The 21,769-nt window shown below is 39.5% G+C and overlaps 1 protein-coding gene across 5 annotated transcripts in view; it reads left to right on the top strand.

Moving 5' to 3' along the window:
* Nucleotides 1-21,513, top strand: part of nrxn2a (neurexin 2a) — a 153,126-nt gene extending 131,613 nt beyond the window's left edge. For 3 of the 5 annotated variants that reach the window (XM_074672926.1, XM_074672925.1, XM_074672927.1), the window contains 6 exons: nucleotides 1,895-2,076; nucleotides 10,843-11,014; nucleotides 13,820-13,909; nucleotides 15,193-15,521; nucleotides 17,659-17,743; nucleotides 18,975-21,513. In XM_074672926.1, the coding sequence (XP_074529027.1) occupies nucleotides 1,895-2,076; nucleotides 10,843-11,014; nucleotides 13,820-13,909; nucleotides 15,193-15,521; nucleotides 17,659-17,743; nucleotides 18,975-19,777 (1,661 nt within the window). In that variant the 3' untranslated portion in view covers nucleotides 19,778-21,513. The remainder of the gene's footprint in view (nucleotides 1-1,894; nucleotides 2,077-10,842; nucleotides 11,015-13,819; nucleotides 13,910-15,192; nucleotides 15,522-17,658; nucleotides 17,744-18,974) is intronic. The other 2 variants (XM_074672928.1, XM_074672929.1) reach the window with 1 other exon arrangement.
* The last annotated feature ends 256 nt before the right edge of the window (nucleotides 21,514-21,769 follow it).

Raw genomic sequence — 21,769 nt, forward strand, 5'->3', positions numbered from 1 at the left:
GCCTGCAAATCCCAGACTTTAATTAGGATTACCTCAGTGAGAAGTAACGTTATTTGAAACAAACACTGCCACTGAACCTCCCTTGTTAATTAAATCCAAAGTCAGTACAAGGTGTTGTCGAGTCTTTGGAGTGTTTAATGTCATGAGAGCATCCACGCAGCAGATAGTTCCTGTCAATAAGAAATCCTCTGTGCTGAGTGCCCATTACACCCAGCAAAGAGCTCAAGTCTCAGAACACGGGTTGAATTGAAGCCACAATTTGGAGTGAAGTGTTCTCTGCCATCAGAATAAGAGGTTCAGGTTTGAAAAATATCAGGTGGAAACAACATTTAGGTTTTAGATGCTCAAGCTGGTCCAGATAAACAGGTTTTAAAGGTGCAGTATTAAGAAGTATTTGTGTTCTCAACTGCTCCCTGTGGTCAAAATAACCACACATCTTTTATGATGTGTTTGATTGATACCTGAGAATTTTTATGGTATTGATAACAAACTTTGTTTCAAATACTCAGCTGCTACTGTTTTGATTTGACTGAAAGTATTTTGGTAATCTGAATGAATAACCTGAGGTGTCTAAGGGGTAAGGAATAAATCATATCAGAAAAAAAAGGTGTCTGATTAACAAGAAAATGGATTTTAACACAAGTGTGTGGATTTTCTGAGGTATTTCAGAAACTCCAACAAGATTTAAAATGATTAATTAACGCAAGTGTGCCTCATTCATCTCAAGGAGACAGGCCCCTCTCTGAGTGCACATGAATAACCGACATGATTAAAGTGTAAGGAGACGACACTGATTTGCCTTGCACCTGCAAGATTCTGTATGAACAGGTGGATGAATTGGCTTCAATCCTAGCATTTTCAAAAAGACACTTCTCATTAATCTCTTGGTCTTTTCATCTTTTAAATAAATGGGTACAGGGCAGTAAAAGTTAACATGCACGCATTCTTTAAAAGTGGATGTTTGGCTGAGTTTGATGGTTTGTCGCCAAGGAAAATGAAAATCTATAATAAAGATAAAACACCTAGACGAGAGTCTGAGAGTATGAATAGCAACCAACATGCAGGGTCAAAACATGTAAACAAGTCCAGTCCCCCTTAATGAATTTTAAGTGTGTTTTCAAAATTGCTTTTTTAAGTGCTGTAATTACTGTAAACGATGTTTGAGTTGGAGAGGAAGTCAGGCCAGTGATAATTGCGGTTAATTATTTTCTTTTTTTATGGTTCACTAAGTGCCACTTGTTTGTTTCCAACCTTAAAGAGATGCACATTCTGAAAAATTCTGTTTCAATAAACCTGAAAAGATAAACATATATTTCAATTCAATATAAAAACAGAAGATCCTGAAATACTTAGATAAATAAATAAATAGAGCACATATCCACAGCTTTAGATTTAATCTGTTTGTCCCTGTCTGGATTATGTATAGAGCCATTTTCTGCAAAATCAGCAAGACTCACGGTTAAGGCTTGACATTCATAGAGATTGAGGGTCACAAAAATAAAAGATGCGACTTTAACGCTCATCTGATGCCATTAGTTTGCATCACAGAACGCAAAGCTTCATCATACTTTGTAAATTAGGTTATTAAGTGTGATTTAAGAGTTCAGAGCTCTCTAATGAATCTTTTCTCCTTCCTTCCTGGTGTAAGCTTCTCTCTACTGCTGTGTTATTTTGAAAAATGACTGTTTGTGCGCAGAGCGGCAGGGGTGGAGAGGGTCTGACTCACTGCAGGTTAATGAGAAAAGGAGTGCAAGAAGAAATCATTAGGATAAATGTCTTTTAGATCCAACTGGTGTTAATATTATTTTTTCCACCCATTTACAGCTTTATGAAGTTTCTTTTGAAATCCCTGAATGTTGTCTTATCATGTCTCTTTTTTTCTGTCTGTGTTCAGCTGGGACCACATACATTTTTGGGAAAGGTGGCGCTCTCATCACCTTCACCTGGGCCCCCAATGAGCGACCGAGCACCCGAGCAGACCGATTAGCCGTGGGTTTCAGCAGCCAACAGAAGGACGCCATCCTGGTGCGAGTGGAGAGCACCCATGGGCTTGGAGACTATCTTCAGCTACACATAGTAAGGATGGGAATCTGAGTTTTGGGCTGTTACAAAAAAAAAAGAAAGAAAGAAAAATTGGTGCAGAATCTGAAAGATGTATGAAAAGATAAAATATCCAGTCAGTTTTTCACTTTTTTTGAACATTTTTCGTCTGTTTTTCGACTGCAGGGAGCTTCTTTGATTTCAACAAAGTAAAGAAAATGCAAAAGGTTGTTAGATATGTAGTTCAGTTTTATTAGCTTTTCTGAAAAGTAGCTTGCTCGTGAAAAATGATAATAATCGTGTTTTGAGGAGAACAAATCATCCTCTGCAGAAAGAAACATTTTTGTGATCATAAATGCAGTGTCCAAAAACAGTCCTTAGATCTAATGAAATCAGGACAATGTGAAGTTTGCAACTAACTGGAGCAGGGGAAATGAGTCCAAGCTGTATGCAAACAGAAGATAACAAACTTTGTGATCATCCTCTCATATTGTCCGCACATTAACAGAAAATCAGATGGAAACATGAAAGACAGCATTTTTATTCCCACTGTATGAAAGTAAACAGTTGTAACTAACACTGAAACTTTAAAAGTGGAAAAAGTGCTGTGGAGGAGGGAAATCAGTGTCATACTAACATTTACAGCAGTATTGTAAATGTTACGTCCCTGAAACTGACTTCAAGGGCTGGATAAGGTTTAGATATCTTTCTCTGTAGGATCAAAAATGAAGTTAAATCACTGATTATTGAAAATAAAGAAATGTATTTTAATGAACCCATTTTATCTCTATTTACACTATCTATAGAGGGATTATTTGTTTATCAACAACGGCGGATGTGCGCGCACCTTGGGTACAGAAGCACTGCAGAGTATAATGGTTTGTCAACCAATGTGGAGGAGTTAACCATCAAAAAACACATTTTTTAACTTAATGTCATCACTTTGACAGAGAGCAAAATGCTCCCAGGTTTGTGAAATAGCAGTGAGTGGACAGAAGAGATCAGCAAATGGACAGATATTAGGTGGACAGATGTTTTTAGTAGAGAAACCTAGCATGTAGCCTACCCAGAGAGGAAACACAACTCTCACTGGATGCTCATGACTGCATTATCCATGGACACTTATCAGACTGTGACATACCAGGATGTAAACATCGTTTCCTAGTTTTTCTTCGTCCGTTAAAATCTGTTTCTGTTATCATAATTTAAAGGTTCACTCATTATTTACTGTCCATATTGAGTCCATATTTGGTCAGAACCTCAGCCCAAAACCAACTATTTTTATTAAATAAGCAAAGTCAAATCTGTATTTTGAATATCTGCTGTTAATATTGCTTGTTTGCTGTCAACCTTGTTAAGTGAGGTTGGAAAAAGACAGGACAGTTAATAACCCACACGCAGACGTCGCTGGTGTATCAGTGTAAAGTGTGACCCTGTTAACTGGCGACTCTCGGCCGTTAATCACGGCTGCTGTCGACTGAAAGACACCAGTTAGCATGGTCGCTAATAACGCCGAAACACCGGTTGCGCTGTAACGGTCGAAACTTGACAGAAGTCTTGCCTCTATTGTGTAATATTGTTTTTGACAGCTGTCAACAGAACAACCGTACATTTTGATGCTTCTACCAGGTTGAATTTAGTGTTTAAAAAACGCTAACTCGTCTGAATGAATGGAGCTAAGTGCTGCTTCTGCGGTCGAGAGGCGCGCGCATCTTTATGATGACGCAGACTGATAATCCCTCAATATAAAACAATGTTGGAGTCCAAATGATGAGCTGAAGTATAAACAGATGACTCGTGATCAAATCAACGAGATAACAGTAAGGACTCCAGTGAGAAGACAAAGAGATGTTTTTCTGGTGATGAACACCATGGTGGAACCAAGTATCTCCCCAGCAGCTGCTGCTGGTGACTGTTCTGGAGGGAAATCAGCGTTTTTAGCATGCAGCCACAGGACAGATGTGCCATGATGAAGACCAGAGGGGAGATCTGTCAGACGTCTGCGAGTGGTGTAATAATTAAAATCACACCTGTTGTCAGGGCTCAGGGCAAAAATCACAACTGGAGTTAGACCCTTATTAGCAGAGGCTTGTAACTATGGAAAGAAAATTAATGATTATAAAATATGATTAAGGGGTGAAAATAAAAAGGAAAATTACAAATACTGGTTGCTTATTTAAATCATCTGGAAGTATTTGGAAAGGCAAAAAAAAAAATACTTGTTCTGTTGTTTTTTTTGTTTGTTTGTTTTTTTGGTGTCTGAGACTGTCCCTGCCAAATATGTTTTTTTGACCATTACAAAACTGACAAAGGCTTGTTATGGAGGATTAGGGAATTAATCCAAATAAACTTACTTTAACAGCACTTTTAAGGTATTTTAAATCCTCCGCTTCATTTTTTTTACAGCACAATGCTTCTTGCATAACAGTTGTGACTATGTTATTTGCCACTCATAACAAGGCAAACGCCCTGAGGTGTCGCAGAAGCAATACAACACAGTCAATACAGCGCCCGTGTATGTACGTCTGTGGTATAATCTCTTGTTTCAACTTCATCATTCAGACCCAGTTTGGGTTTTTAGATGTCGTCAGCATGGCCTTTAGAAGAGTGCACAGCAGCCCCCTGAAGACTGCTGTCAGCTAGTCTGGTTCTGACCGGAAACTGTATAAATAATGGACATGGTCTCAGTGATGTCACCCATTTCTTTCTGATACAAAGTTTTGAAGCCCTCTGTCAGTGGCAGCCATAGTGAAAAAACTTGACTCAACTTGGCTTTGTTTGAGTCTGCGTGAGGTAAAGAGGTGGACCTCCAGCTACCCTCTCAGTTAAGTCAGTCATGCCTTTAATTTGGCAAAACTCTTAATTTTGGCTGTATTAACGTCAAGATTTTTTCGGCAAAGGGTATATTCATTATTATTTAAAGGGTATGTTTGTTAAGAGTGAGGTTGATTTTTTTTAATCCAGAAAAATTAAGGCAATCGGTTTTCCCTGGCTGGCACCCCATCTAACTAAGATCCAAACAAAAAAGTTTTATTCAGAGCTTTATACTTCAACAGTTTGTATATATTTACGCTAGAGACTCGTGCGTGCAGTGCTTCATCAGTTTTTAAACATGCATGGTCCAAAAGCTCAGATCCTCAAATCCTCTGAATATTTCTCATACTGACTGCTTAAATTGTATTTCCAGTTTTGAAGGTGTGAAACTGACCTTGCCAGCTTTGGACTGCTGCTAGTAAATGCAAAGACTCCTGCCTGCTTGCAAAGCCAGCTGAAAAGATTTTTTCCTACTGCATCTGCCAAGTCTTTGCACTCTGACAGATTGCTTACTTTGACACCTTATTACTGCTCAGTGGAGGGGAATGAAAAAGAGTGCAGAGGGTGTTGAGGTTGTCTTTTTTGGTTTGTCTAACTAAACCTCATACTATAACATCTTCAAGGTTTGAGGAGACCCTCGTTGTCATTTCCTGTAAATGTATTTATGTATGTCATTAACTCCACATTTTCTTACATTCTGTTCTCTGTCTCTGCCTGCCCATTGAAGAAAAGGAGACAATATAAACTGTGTGAAGACAGACGAAGGAAGCAGCAATGCACTGTTTGAAATAACACTTGGCCACAAGGGGGGGTTGAAAATAGTTTCCGAAACAAATGATATGAGTTTTATGAGCTACAGGGCTGAGGTGATTTACAACAGCATCAGCTTGCTTAGTCTGCCTTGTAAGTCAAATAGATTGTTGTCAACACCAAGATGGGATGAATACGGGTGAGGGTCAAAACCTGGTACGATTGCTCCTGTTGCTGAATGTATATTTGATACATGAGTTTCAAAGACCCCAGCTCATCAACATGATAAAATGTTTGCTTAAAAACCCACTAAAAATGTAAAAATAAATAAATAAATAAATAAATCCTTGAAGATTGCCATTCCACTACAGTGAGCTGAGGGTGTATGTTGTCCCTTTTTCAAAATGACTGATTTCATGATATCATCCATGCAATTATCTCAGGAAATTAATTGATCATTTTCAAGAATTTGCAATAATAAGAAAACAAAATTAAATTGTTGCTGATTTTTTAAAATAAGTATTTTCTTCATTGAAAGAACGCATTTTTATTTTTTACATCAAACTGAATTAAAATGCTTAACCTTTGATTGTCAGTGGGTTGAAAAAACGGCAATACTAGCTCTAGTTGCTGCAAGATTGCCCTCTTGCCCTTGTATACAGGGAAGCTGTGTGATCGCACAAACTTTGTAGCAAATCTTGTTAGGCAATGAAAGTGATCCTGCATTGAAATCCCAGAATAAGGGCTAGTTAGCTAGCTAAATTAAGTGACATAACACTGAGCCAGTAAAATGACCAAGGCAAGATTATCTGTAATGAAATCAGTAACAGTATTGTTAAAAAGGTATTTTCATGTTCTTTTTCCTTTAAATAATATAAAGAACTCATGAAGACTTTAACCATTGAGGAGATCTGAAATAGTTTTAATACTTATCAAAATTCATAATAACGACTGTTAATGTTGCTGTATGGGTAAAACAAAACCCTAGATCGCTACATATTCAACAAATAAGCAGTAGTGTCTTGTACAGCAGATTGCTATGTTTACGGTCGCATTATTAGCTATAACTGTACACAAACAAGCTTCAAAGAGCATTCTGCTGAAACCATCCTCATATCCACCAGAGAGCACATTAGAGAGGTCAGCGCTGCTTACAAATAGCTTGTTTTAATGAGGGTCTAAAAGATAAAACAAATGGTGGCAATTGGAAATGTTAAAGGAGCAATTCTACACAGCAGAGTATTTGCTACAGACAGATGAATTATGAAGTCGTACAGAGACTGGATGAGGTTTGGTTGGACTTGTGTTGCTTGACTTCATCCTTTTCTCATGCATTTCTGATAGTCTTCCTATTAGCCAATGGACAGAGCAGTTTGGCTCCCCAATGTATACTCTTGAGTAGCAAAATCTCCCCTAATAAATCTTCCTCCTCTTTCTGAGTAGGATTTAAAATTCTTCACACAAGACTTATGGATGCATAATTTTCTGGAGAGCACTTCTAAAGGCTGAGCACCGACTAGCTTCTCACTGTAAGTCTGTATGTGCTCTACATGTATTTCATGTATTTCAGTCCTCATTTTAAATTTATAATGAATAGATTGGCTTCATGTTCTGAAACCGTGTGCTGTGGTGCCTAAATACTTTAACTTAAGAAAATTGCTTTATTTTTTTGCAAGTGCAGTTTATGCCCACAGCTAAAACACATTGTACAATAACAAGAAGAAATGTTCGGATAGAGGAGAAAAATAGGTGCCTTTGATCATTTGGGAAATGTGAAACAGTTCAAAGGAATTAGAAAACAGCTTACATGATGGCGCATGAAGCAGTTTGAAGATTTATTATTTATGATGATCCTTCATTTCCATCTAGCCGTCTCCTTAAAAAAAAGAAAGATAGAGGATGGTTTCACCCCTAGGATTTCAAAAGTGCTTTGCTATTGTTTTTATTTACCAGGTTTCTTTCATAATGGCCAGTTACACCAATCACTGTGTGGAGTATAATGATGATGAAGCGCTTTATTATTTCCATGGGAGAAGAAAAGACAGGAAGTCTCTGAATTCCCTGCAGTGTTGATGCAAACTCCCACCTGCTTATGAGGAAACCAATCCAGGAAAGGGTCCAGAAAACGTGTCCAAAACTGTGAACGCAAGCTGGCAATAGCCTGTGACAGACAGATATACTTGTCAAAAATGATCCCACCACTCTGAGCTATGTTTAAGAATTAATGTTTTGGTAATATAGCAGAACGGTCAGTGCTTTAGTTCTTATTGTTTTTTTTCTCTTCTCATCAAAGATTCGTCTTCAAACTATCATATCCTTGCTATACAGAGTCCTGTTGGTCTAATGTGAATGAGCAGCTCAGAGGAGGCTTGAGCTCCCTTTGTAAAACCTGCTTTGGAGAGAGGCAATGCTCGGAGGAAATCAGAGCTGGTGTCAAAACAGCTCGGTGGCAGACTAGCTAGCTTTCTGTACCTTTGCTCCCCAAAACATGGGCATCAAAAAGCTGCTTGCAAAAGAAAAGAAAAGAAAAGAGTAGCCCAAACCAGAGAGGCCAGGCTGCAGTGGTGTTGCTTTAGCAGCTGTCAGGAGGTGCTCTGGGGCTGTTTTGTAATCAGGCTGTATGACTGAGTTAGCAAAATAGAAGCAACACTTTAGTTGAAGCTGTATGAAGCCCCGAGCAGACTTTTCTGGCCCTGGAGATTTTAATTGTTTTCAAGGGTACAACACGAGACTGAAATCAACCTAAGGCTGTTATACCTTTTGGTTGGCTGATGAGTTGTCATCAGTTTTTAGCTTTGGAAAAAAAGAGAGCAAAGATTCCTCTTACAGTGGCTTGCATAAGCATCACCCCCTCCTTAACCTTTACATGTGCGGACTTCTTTGAACTGCAAATAAACAGATTTTATCTGAAGTTGTATTCAGTAGACTGTAAAATTGTCCATACCTTTGAAGTCTTGTAGAAGGAAATGTTGTTGTATCCATGCTTTCATGTAAAAAATGTACAAAGCTTTGTACACAAATGTAACCAATCGCCTTCAAGTTTGCTTGTATAAACTATTATAGATGTCTGCCTCAGGACAGGGGGCGGCTGTGGCTCAGTGGTAGTTGATGTCTCTCAAACGGTAGGTCGAAGGTTCTCAGCTCCTGCAGTCACATGGTGAAGTGTCTTTGAGCAAGGCGCTGAATCCCAAATTTCTCCTGCTGTTTGTTAGCGGTATGTGGATGAATATAAATGAAACTGATGGCTCTCTTCCATGGTCTCTGCCATCAGTAAAAGATAAGAAGAATGAAGGAAAGTGGAAGTGTAGAAGTGTTTTGAGTGGCCAGAGGGACTAGGAAAGCTCTATACTGGTTCATTTACCTTTCACAGTCTGCTCTCGCATTTTAATCAAATTGAATAAGCCCTGTTTGTTACCCTGTAAATGGTGGACAAGTTAAAGAAAAGGGAGTATCTACCTGTATATGACATGTAAGAAATATGAAAATAGATATCTTAAAAAGGTGATGAAATTATTTCCTAACACACTCATAGATAATGAAACTTGACTCAGGCATTCTCTTCCAGCAGGATCCTATAACCTGCTTATACTGACTAACTTAGAGCCCCGCTGTCCATAATGAACTCACAGCTTCACAGTGATTAAGCGTGAGCGAGTAGACGTTTGTCATAGAGGGGTTTCATCAGGTTTGTCTGGGGTGGATCTGATTATCTAGCTACAGTTCATGTGTCGTAAATCCCTGGTACATATCTGCCTCCTCCTGGGTTCATGAAAGGTAAGGAGACATGAGATGGCTGTGTTAGGAGTCAGAGCTCCTTTAGTCATGAAATATAATGAAAGTTCATTTTCAAGCCAAAAATCTTTTCATTAATAAGACGTCCAAGGTCTGTGAGGACATTAAACTTCTCTATTTAACACCAACTGTGTCAGCATGAATAATTATGTGAAATTGAAAAGGTTTCTAGAAGGATTTTACATATGATTATGGGGAGAGGGAGCGAAGCTCAGAGACAGGTTTTACATCGCACAATAGCAGCCACCATCAAGGCGAGAAAAGAACTATTTCCGTCTACATACTTGACACTCAGCTCTTTCAGTGAGTAATGCAATATGAGAGGTATGAGAGGAAGGGAACATTCAGTTATAATAAATGGCACACGTCAAGGAATGAGCTGTGGAAGTCAGTTTTGGCAGTACAGCCTCAAAATCCAATGTGAGACCCACTGGAAGATATTTACATCATGTCTAGGTCAGTAAATAATGTGCACATGGTGTGCCATGCAGGTCTGGCAGTTCCCAAGATTTCATTTCAATAAAAACACAACACCAGCCAATTTCACTGCTTACTTCCTCTCTGGGGTTGGAGGTGGGATATTGTGCAAGCAGCTGCTGAAGTGGAGGGGAAAAAGTGAGTAAATAAAAGTAAATAAAAAGCTGAGACTCTTTGGTGGCTCACAGTTTACAGACTGGGAGAAGCTCCGTAGTCCCTTCAACATAAATATCATGTCAGGTGTGCATGTGAGACCTACTGTACAACATCACTTTACTGTCTTATAATGTGCAACTTCCTTCATTCAAGCTCACCAAATTAGCTTTTTCTAATCTTGTAATAGTTGAAGGATCCTCTACACAGCAGGATGGTTTTTTATTTTAATTATAGCTGCAAAGGTCATTGCACTCTAGAAGTTTGTAGGCAGTCTGCAGAGGAAGATGTGCTCTGTGTCTCTCTACTGAATTGTGTGCTGCTTCTTAAAAAAGTGCTACAGCACTTTGACCTTGTGCCGCATTTAACAAAGAGCACAAGGCAGAGAGTTTGCGAAGCTGAGACAGAAACAAGATAGACCCCACACAGTGAGTTGGCAGTGTTTCTCGTCTGTGCCACCCAAAGGCTGGCTCCTGAAGCAGCTTTGATCTTTGAGGAAGGTTGGCAGAAGCGAAGAGAGGCTGACAAGGAGAGAAGTTGGTCAACCAAAAGAGAAGCGGCGGGATTCTGTCAAGAGTGATCCACATCGAGAAACCTGAGCGGGCTGCTGAGGGAGAATGGCACTGAACCCTAAAGAAAGAACCAAACATACTGTCTGTGTCACTTGAGATATTCTCTTACTGCTATAACAAGGACTCCTCCTAGACATCCCCTGAAGTTTATGGAAACTCCACAGTCGCACATTTTGACTCACTGTTGTATGTGATGTTTTTTAGTGTCTCACATTTAATGTTATTTTTTCTTTTTCACCTGCAGGATCAAGGAAAGATCGGTGTTATCTTCAACGTAGGGACAGATGACATCACCATCGATGAGCCTGCTGTCATAGTGAACGACGGCAAGTACCATGTTGTACGCTTCACACGCAGCGGCGGCAATGCCACACTCCAGGTGGACAACCATCCAGTTATTGAGCGTTACCCTCCAGGTAAGACTGATGGGGAAAAAAACTATGAGGATACAAAGAGATGAAGCATGAAACATCTGGATTAGCCCAAGAGGATTGCATGTCTGCCTTTCTACCATAAATCTTCAAATGAGTAGTTGGGAAATATACTGTTTGTGAAAAAAAAAATGATTGGCAATTTGCCTGGTGGCTTATTATAATTCAGTTCTCTCTTCTAGTCATTTCATGGCTCTATAAGCTATCTATTAAGTTGCCACACGCATACAATTGGACGTGGAATATTGGCTGAACAATATGATAATCTGAAATTGATACTTTTGCCTCCAGCTGCTTTGCTAACTATATCTTGCAGTGAAATTTCTCAATCAGCGGCTGTTGTTGCTGCAGAAAGTCTGTCAGACAGGTGGAGATGCAGCAGTTAGAAAAAGATTTTCCTTAGCAGGAAATTTAATCAGCATTTCCCTTCTAATCTTCTCTGTGGATGTGGTTTATTGTGAGTCTTGTTTGGGATTAACACACATGGCCCATACATAAACAGGATTTCCAAAAGACATCAGGAAGTCCCACTATAATTGTTCTCTTTTTTAATTATTCAACAAAACTCTGGACTTCTTTTGAGACTATATTGTTATTGAATGTAGTGCTATAAATTCAGCTGATAGATCCTTGTTGACATTGGCAGTTTGATGTGAATATGCTTAAATTTACATACTTCGTTCCAGTGGAAAGGTCACCTTTGCATTTTGTCTGATTTACATAAACAGATTGATGGATTAGGCTGAATTTGGACTGTATACTGTCAGTCATGGGCCTCTGCTCAAACAAAGCCACACACACATTATGAGTTACAGCCTTAAATGTTATAATACGAGCACTGCTGAAGCTTGTCAGTGACAAGGCAAAGCTCACTTTAAATAATAATGTATTCCTCTATATTGAAATGAAAGTGTTTGATGCATATCACAAAACCCAAAAATGTAATCATCCCAGAACTGAAAAACAAAGATTAATGTTAGATTAAACTTCATTCAAAGCTATGCATGGGAAATCTTGACTTAATGTTCACAGGAGAAAAAAAAAAAAGAAAAGAGATGGAGGTCTCGACAAATACACATGAAACAAACATCTTGATGTGGATTTTCACCTCCGAAAAAGTTTAAAACTGACAAACTTCTGTGTGAATATACCAAATATACCAAAAAAGGATAATATGATCACGACCGGCTGTGCTTTAACCTGTTCTGAACCAATCAACCAATTAACCTTATTTAGAACAGGTGCACCAGCTGGCATAGCGGGAGGAAACCGAGTCCCCCTCAGCCTCCAGCTGGTGCTCGCGTGCACAAGCACACACACACACACACACACACGCACACACACACACACACACACACACACACACACACACACACACACACACACACACTACAGTCGCAGCCACATATAAATCAAAATTGTCTGATGGTGATCACCATGTGCATTGCACACCATTTGTCAGCTCCCTCTGAGTAATCAGTGCTTTTTGATATATTGCTAATGATAATATATAAAGTGTTGCGCAGCAGAATTAAATGAAGCCGCTTTTGCTTTTGAGGGAGAGTAGAAGGGATAGGTGAGTTTTGGAAGCATGAGAAGACTCAACGATGTAAATGGTCAAAAAAAAAAAACTGGGATGAGAGATGAAATTCAACATTATTGTCATTACACACATACAAGTGTAGAGTAACAGAATGAGGATTCGCCAGAAATGCAATGAGCAGAAGTGCAAGTATATGTGTTATGAACAAACTGCAAAACATTTGGCTACATATGGATGAGTTACTAGATTGAGAGCTTACTGATGTGATATGAACATAATGTACAGATTAATATGCAATAGACAAATGATTAGTACAATGATGAGGGTGTCTGTTCAGGAAAGGATGTCAGCTGTCAGAGACTGTGGCATGTTTTATTTTAGATCTTCATGTTACTGAAGCACATAAACTGAACTAATTTAGAAAATGTCAACAAGAATTTATTGGTTGTGAAGTATATTCCTGGAATAAACCATATTTCTAACTTTGCTACATCAAAAACTAGATAAACCAGGCTTAAAAGTTGCTGAATTCATGTCGATGTTTTCCTCCTGCAGTATATTTCCCATTGTAATTTCTGAGGATGAGTCTTGCATGTGTTAAATAGAGAACTGAAGTCTCAACCAGCTTGAAGGCTACTTTACAGGAGCCCCGATACCACAATATAGCTTTTATATACATATATGTTTCAGGTTTATCCAAATGACTAGAAACTTGAACAAGATTTTGAGAAATGCTTTTATGTCACTGTGATGCAGTAAATAAGCAAACACTTTGTACTGCATCTTCTTGTATAAATGAAAAGCAGAACAAAAAACCCTGAATCCTAAAGTAGTACAGAGGTGGGGTGAGACTTTGGCGCTCTATAATGGTTCAGGTCGAATGTTGTAATTTGCTGATTTTTCTTGCCTTTTTAACTAAATTATCCTCTTTTTTGTACAGTATAAGTGATTTGACATTTGAGTGTAATTGCTTTTTACTGAAGATTATGCTTTGCTTAAAAAGTGAACTAAATGACACTAACTAGTGTAGCGTATTATAGATAGCCTAAACGTTTCTCTAACTAGCATTGCCACTGTTACTCGTGATAACTAGATACTCTAAGTACAGCACAAGTTTCTTTTAACTCATTCTGAGTTAAAATTGATAACTTGTTAAACCTGTTAGCCATTCTAACACTGTTTCTAACCATGTGATCTTTCAGCCTGCAGACTTTAACCTTTAATCTGTCTCTCCAAATTCTTTGAAGGACACTATGATAATGAACGACTGGCTATTGCTAGACAAAGAATCCCATACAGACTCGGTCGGGTAGTTGACGAGTGGCTACTCGATAAAGGTAAAAATTAATTGATTAATTAACTGATCCTTGAAAATAACCACTAAATAACCCCATGAGAGGTGCAGTACCAGAAGACAAGGGTGACAAGGATCGAGTAACTCAGATGTATGCCATCATTTTAATTGGAACATTTTATTGGTACAGATTTTGACAACTAAACTTTAGCTCCAAGTGTAAAAGAGTTGACCTAAGGGGATGTAGCATACTTGCTGTTTATTCTTTGTCATCCTTTCACCTTGTGGAAAAGCTGCACCTTAACCACGATTTTAAACCGATGAACTAAAAACACATAACCCTTGTCTAACCCCCTATCGTCCCTTTTAACCACTGTTTGTAATTAGATCATGTGTGTACTTATAAAAATCATCGAAATGCTGTGTAACATCACCAGCAGCGAACTAACATGTGACATAATCGTCCCCCCTAAACTGGAGTCATTAAAAATAAAACCTCCTGGTTTCCTGGTTGTTATCAGGCCAAATGAACTTCCTTCTTCTTGTTCCCTTCAACCTTGTCTCACCTTGTCCCACAACGTTCATGTTAGACTCCCGAGCTCAAGACTTGAGCTGCGACAAAACGGCCCTGACAGGCTGTTAAAGCAGATCACTGTTTGCAACCATTAACTTTGCTAATAAGTATTCCCCTGAGAAGGGCCCATTACTGCAGTCCTCCTCCTGTGATGTAACACTGCTTATCAGTGAAGCCGCTGACAATAGTGCCATTAGATATCTGTGAGGAGGTGAAACAATTGGACCAGAGGGAAACCAGAGCAGAGCATGTTTTAAAGAGCTAATGGCTGATGAAGTCAGTGGAAGGAGGGTCTTTTAGCGCCATTTAGATTCAGCCTGATTTATTGTGAGGCTGCTGTTTTAATAATTTGGCCATTTTAGTAAAAGAAGTCATAAGATTTGCATCCCTGCACCGTCTGCTTTGGAGTTGAGAGATAAATAGATTTCCAGGAGAACCATCTGTCTTTTTTCCCCCACAGACACTTTGTTAAGTCAGAGCCAATTCAAAATGATGATCTCTCTCATAACAACACAGTTAAATAGGCACCTAAATATAGGCACTGTATGTCTCGTCTTATGGATGTAAACCTCTGCTAAGTAACCTTCCCCTTTTAAATTCAGTCCTAAACAAATTATCATGAATGTCATAATCACTAAAGCTAACCTGGTTCAAATGACCACTCTGTGCAAGCTCTACCATGTAACTCCTCTGTCTGCTCTACTACTCTCTCCACTGTTCCTTCCTCTCTCTATATCTCTGTCTAACTTTAGGGAGACAGTTGACCATCTTTAACAGCCAGGCGGCCATTAAAATTGGCGGCCAGGACAAGGGCCGGCCCTTCCAGGGTCAGATTTCAGGCCTCTACTACAACGGTCTCCAGGTGCTCAAGCTGGCAGCAGAGAATGATCCCAGCGTGCAGGTGGAGGGAAACCTGCGTCTGGTCGGGGACTCGCTCACAGTGATGACCACAGACACCACCTCTGCTACCCCACTGGCTGTGTCTGACATGTCCACCACTATCATGGAGACCACCACCACTATGGCTACAACCACCACCCGCAGGCAGAGGTCACCCAGCTTGAGGGAGAGCATCTCAAAGGTCAGAGAGGAAGATGTGAGGAGACAGTTGGAGGTTAAGTGTTTCATAGCTCAAATCTCCAGTTTGTATCTGCTTATAGGCTGAAAATAAAACTGATGCCTCTGCACTCACAAAGGCATGGAGATCACATGTGACAACATTATTACTCTGTATAAATACTTTTAACCTCTGCACCAGGTTAGCATCACATAAACAGTGTAATATCATTTTTAGTAGTAGAGAGCAACATAAATATGTGCATCTGCCTTTTTGCACTTATTCTATCACACAGTTTTAGAAAATGAGCACCAGATTTTTATGTTTTTAAGTATTTTAATAAATGATTTCATAAAGGTGAGGTCTGAACAGACATTTGAGACACAACCAGCCAGTGCCAGTGTAACAGTCACAACCCTTGTCAAATCCCTCTAACAACAGTGATTATTTCCCAGTGGCGGAAATGATGCTGGGGAAAACTAAGGAAAACACACATAACAAATCAATCTGGGAAAACAGTCCAGCACATTCTTATGAGAGTATCTGTAAGTTACAGAGGGGCAGTGATGACAGAGAAAGATTGAAAGCTGTGATATTTGTCTTGTTTATGCTCAAAGATTCAATACTCCAATTGTGATGATCCCTCTGCTTATCTGGGTCTTTTACAATTTAAAATAATATAATAATTCATGAAAGCTAAAATTAGCAGTAAGCTTTCTGTCTTTTCTAAGACACCACACCTGGATTCTCCATTTTACGTCAAACATACCTTATCATTTGACTCTTAATCTTGGGTTTTCAGTCTGTGATATGATTCACAGTCATGTTTATAAATGTAATTCTAGGAGCACAGATGGCCTAGTGGTTTAGGTCGCGCTCCATGAGGTTTGCCCTCACACAGGTGGCCCAGGTTTGAATCCAGACTACCCATTCTTACTCTGTTTCCTGCTGTCCACTGTCATCTCTACTGTCTAATTAAAGACATAAAAAGCCCAAAATATAACTTTAAGAGACATAAATGTAATTCCGTATCTGACTGTGTCATCCTGTGTGGACATAAACCAACACAATCATAGCCAGAGAAAATCACGTAATACATCTGCTTGCAGGCACCACCACACTCTGGAATTGGGTAAAAAAGCAGCCTGAGTTCCTTTTTTCATATTTTTAAACCTTGAATGAAAGTGAAACAAAGTTTTATCATTCCAAAAAACAGTTGTAAAAATACCAATCATCACTAGAGGACTCTGATATAACAGGTTTGGGTTTATTATTCCAGTTTGTGAATTTTATTCACAGCTCACTGGATGTCCTGCTTAATAACAATAATGATAAAAAAGTGTCCATGCTCAAATATATTTTTTTACATTCAAACAGAATGTTAAAAATATATATATTTTAATAAATTCAAAGAGTGATTTGCAGACATCGTGCAGTCACAATACTGCACCCAGACTGGTGAATGTGACAAAGCACCACTTCAGATGAGCTGATTTAAATCCAAACACCCCACTCTGCCAAACTGAGGGGATTTCAGCCTTTGTACTAGAGGTCCTGAGGTTTCAAAGAAAACCCCCTCTGCCACTCCCAATAAAAAGAAAGAGTGCATTTTTCATTACATTTCTCTGGTCCCATTTCTCTAAAATTGCCTGCACTGTATATTTAATTTATTCAGGTAGTCCATTAGGGATTCCTTTATTCTCTGCTCTGCTCAGAAATTCGGCGTCTATTGTGCACCCTTCAACCAATTTTGACACAATGGAGCCTTGACTGAGCATGTCAGATTTAGTCTCCTGCAGTCACTTTTAAGTATGTGCAGAAAGTAAATTTTATATGATGAAATTAAAATGTGGACTAACCCTCTGAGTATTTGCTCTGCATCAGTGTTATTCTCTCTCTTGTTTGTAAACACATCAAGTCAGCCACAGGGCTGAAGGATAAAAAGCAGCTGCATATGAGCATATTGTGGGTTTGTAGTCTTGCTAGTGTTGCTTCAAGCAAAAACATTGGAGGAGTACATAGCTGCATGCTGCAGTTTTCATCAAATAGGACAGCCAACAAACAGCAAACGCAGTCATAAAAAAAAGATAGCACAAATCTAAATGATGGGATTGTGATGCCTTTGTGTTTGATGATTTTTTTTTCATCATTTTCCTTCCAGCCTCAGAACTCTGATGATATTTTGGTAGCATCTGCTGAGTGTCCGAGTGATGATGAGGACTTGGAAGAGTGTGAGCCAGGAACAGGTGGGTCAGCTGTGTCAGAAAAAGATGGTAGTACAGCTTGTGTTGTTTCTTTTACCCAAGATTGTAGACATTACACACAGAGGCATCATTATTTTCACATTCCAACTCTCTTTTCACGAATTTTCTGCCATTCAGGACCTCTGTTAGACAGCTGTCCACTTTATTCTTCAGATACTTGTTAAAGACCAGCCTTCATTCATCCTGTACATTTGCTTTAAAGTCATGTCTGTATGTTGTGATATGAACTGAAAAATCTCTTTAAAATGGCCTGCAGTCATTAAGAGTGTCTGACAGTAGATAGTAAATCAGGCTTTTGACAGAAACAAGCTATGGAACTTAAAAAGGGATGTGCCCTTATTATGGTAGCTTCAATTATTAAAATGACCTTATCAGAATTGTTTGTTGTTAACCGGCCCTGCAAACCGTGACTCAAATAATGATGAAAGAGAACCTAGAGGCCATAAATAACCAAACTCTGCAGACTGAAACATTCCTCCACAGCCAGAGGACATTCTGACCTCCTAGTCAGGTCTAAGTAAAATGAAAAAGCTTTGATGGATTGTTTATGTAGGGATATTTATTATAAACAAACAGCTTAATATATAGGGGCTTGTTTGATCAGGAATCTATAATCCAATTTAATACGCACAAGCTGCATTGGTTGCTTTACACATATATTCCACATTTGCTTCATACAATAACCTGTCTGTGATTTCTCTTGTCACCCCTTCACGCCTGCTTCCAGATGTGCATACAGCAGCATGGCAGTTTAATTTACTGCTCTTTTTGTCTGTCATGTGCTCCGTTTGTCATACGCTCTTCGTTCGGCTGCCGCCTTTCATGGGCCATCTTGTACTGTATGTTTGTGTCTACATGTGAGCTCTTCGGTGTTCTTGCTGCACTGTTTTACATTTGCATAGTATTTAAACATTCTTAATCTGCACACCCACACATCGGCTTCATGTAAGAATCCAAAACTGCACAAGACAAGCGTCATGCTGATTTCTAGCTGTTTTTTTTTCTTCATGTTGATGCACAAAAGCTTGTTAGCATAGACGCAAACACAATGCAATCTGAGTTGTTTGTATAACTGATGTGCTAGCTAAAATGGTGTATACTTTTTCATAATGTTTTTAAAAATAAGCAGATTGTGTTTTTGTTTTAATGAGCACAAGCAGAGTATAATGCTGTTCTAACTTAGGATCCCCCACCTTTTCTGTTTCCTTTCTAGGAGGTGAATTAGTGTTGCCTATTATAACAGTGGATTCCCTTGAGCCCCCATCCATCGCCACCCGTTACCCTGTCATCCCTCCTCCCCCTACCCTCCTGTCCCCACTCGAAACCACCAAAGAGTCCCTGATTCTCACTCCTCATCCTTCCTGCCCCCCGGACCAGGAGGACTGTGGTGACCCAGTGGAGGTCTCAGCCTTCGGCTCTGGGGAGATGACAGAATCAGATGATGAGGACTTTTACAATAATAACTCCCCCATGGTCACTGACAGGACAGTCCTTCCTCCACCTCCCACCTCTGGTGAGGGTGGAGTCCAGAAACCCCGTCCATTACCTCCTTATGTTCCCACCACCAACCCTGACCAGCTCCACATCCCTGCAGGCAAAATGAACACCCGTGACCAGGTGCTTCTGCCCCCTGCTCCTCCATCCTCCCGAAACACGCCAGGACTAACTTACCCCCCCAATTTTCCCCATGTGCCCACAGCCAACCCCACAGTCTCCGATGAAAAGAGCCAACCAGGTGCCGTGGAGGTGATCAGGGAGTCCAGTAGCACCACGGGGATGGTGGTTGGTATTGTGGCTGCTGCTGCTCTCTGCATCCTTATCCTCCTCTATGCCATGTACAAGTACCGCAACCGGGACGAGGGCTCCTACCAGTCAGACCAGGGCCACAATTTTGCCAACAATTCTACTGTAGAGGGCAACGGAGCAGTAGTCAAGGACAAAAGCACAGCAACGGCCTCCGTGGCCAAGGCAATTACAAAAGGCAAAAAGAACAAAGACAAAGAATATTACGTCTAGAGAAGAGGAGGGCGAGTTTGGACCGGGACAAGAGGATGAGAGAGGATGCTTTCGATTTTTTGCTCCCCTGTTTTGTCTGAGAAATTTCACAGGAAAGAAAAATCAACTGCACAAAGCAACTGTATCTTGCTTTTAACGGTGACTTTTTTCTCCAGAGTCAAGGTTGCCCAGCTCCTATTCGTGATAAAACCCTCATCTACGGCACAAGATCTGACTCATCCTGTGTCACAACGTGCACTCAGTCTGCGTTCACTAATTCTTTGTCAGAGAACCATTTTTTTATGTTTAGAGGCATATCCACTTAGGCTTTGTATATAGCATGGTGCAGTGAAGAAAGTGCTGAGAACATCCGGACAGATTTGCCTAAGTGTTTTCTCTGTACTTCTTTGTAATGCCCTATCTCAAGTCTCAATGTCCCCATTATGATATATGAGGCAGAACAGGCCAGTTATTGAATTGTTACGGTAGATGAGCAGAGAGCAGCCCAGTAATTCTACACTGAAAAAAGAAAAGCCTTTATTTGGATAAGACATCATCTCTGCAGCGTCCCTGTTATGTCATGTGGTTTTAAAACTCCCCAGTCACTCTGCTTCGCTGTGTCCACAAGAGATGGTATTAAGTTTCTGGTGCAGCATCATAAACGAAGCATGATATTTAGCTCTCCTGGTGAAAATTACAGCTTTATAAAGGGATTACGACACCACTCAACAAACAGTAAATTTGATAGTATGATGGATCATTAACATTGAATATGTGAGGTTTCACATTTGATCTGCCATGCCATTCCTTGTAGGAATTATTGTGAACAAGTCAGTCTACACCAGTGAAGGTATTTCTCTGTAAACATTGCTTGTATGTACATAAAGAGTTTAGCAGATTGAAAAAGCATTGTGTACACAGGGGACAAGTATGAAGAAAATAAACGTCTAAAAAGCTCTGCCACCCACCACCCCCCACAGCTTTTACAATGACATCAAAACCATCAGAGCCCAAACTTCACAGGAATTTGAGGGATTCACATTCAAGAGTGTTTTTCCTCTTTTTAACGGGGAACCAAGGCGCCTCAGCAGAGGCTGGCTCTCTCTTGATCTTCTCCGTACTCCAAACTGTCATGGGATAAGTCAAAAGCACACACTGAAAATGTAAACATATCTTTGAGACATGGATATTCCTTGTAAAGCAGCCAAACATGTATTGTTTTTTCTATCAGTTACAAAAAGACTATTCTATGATATGAATAACTGAAGGTTTGTGAATTGTATTGATATTTCTCTGATATTTCGATGTATCTTGTTACCACTCCTCTTAACACGTTACATTTTAGATTGCCTTTTACTTCAGTCCAGACAAAGAGCACACCTTCCTCTGATAGCTGCAAACATCTTCTGTTTCTGCATCATTGACGGTCCATATTATGCAGAGAAAACACAAGGACGGATCAAAACAAACAGACATTTTGTTGCATTGTGCATTTTATATGTGCTGAATCTGTTACTCAATGGATCTGATAATATAAAGCCATTTTCTGTGTTGAGTTATGTCTACATTTCTTCATCATGCTCTGTGATTTCTTGTTCTTTTTTTATGAAAGTGCCATTCGACATGAGCTGCTCAGCACTCAGAAAAATATTCCATTCCTCACTCATTGCTATTGTATAGTGTTCATGTGAAATGGATCTTAATATGTGTACAGAACGTGGATAAATATGAAAATACACTTGATTATATACTTTGTATACACTTGTGTTGTGCTTTGCTTCTTGTAGGTGTACAAGAAAAATCTTATTATGTGCTCTTTTATTTGTGGAATATAGATTTGATCACACATGCACTGAAAATTCAGCTGTATCTAGGTCAGAGGAATTTTGAGTGAACTGGTATGAAGAAGAGTTTCAGGTTGAAATTTCCTTTAAATCAGGCGTATCCTCTCATAGGTACATCTGAAAATATGTCTACTGTGCACTTATTGCAAGAATTTATGGACAGATAATT

The sequence above is a fragment of the Halichoeres trimaculatus genome, unplaced genomic scaffold (genome assembly GCF_033239565.1).
Source record: "Halichoeres trimaculatus isolate MK-OKI-2021-1 unplaced genomic scaffold, fHalTri1.1 fHalTri1_scaffold_6, whole genome shotgun sequence".
NCBI lineage: Eukaryota > Metazoa > Chordata > Actinopteri > Labriformes > Labridae > Halichoeres > Halichoeres trimaculatus.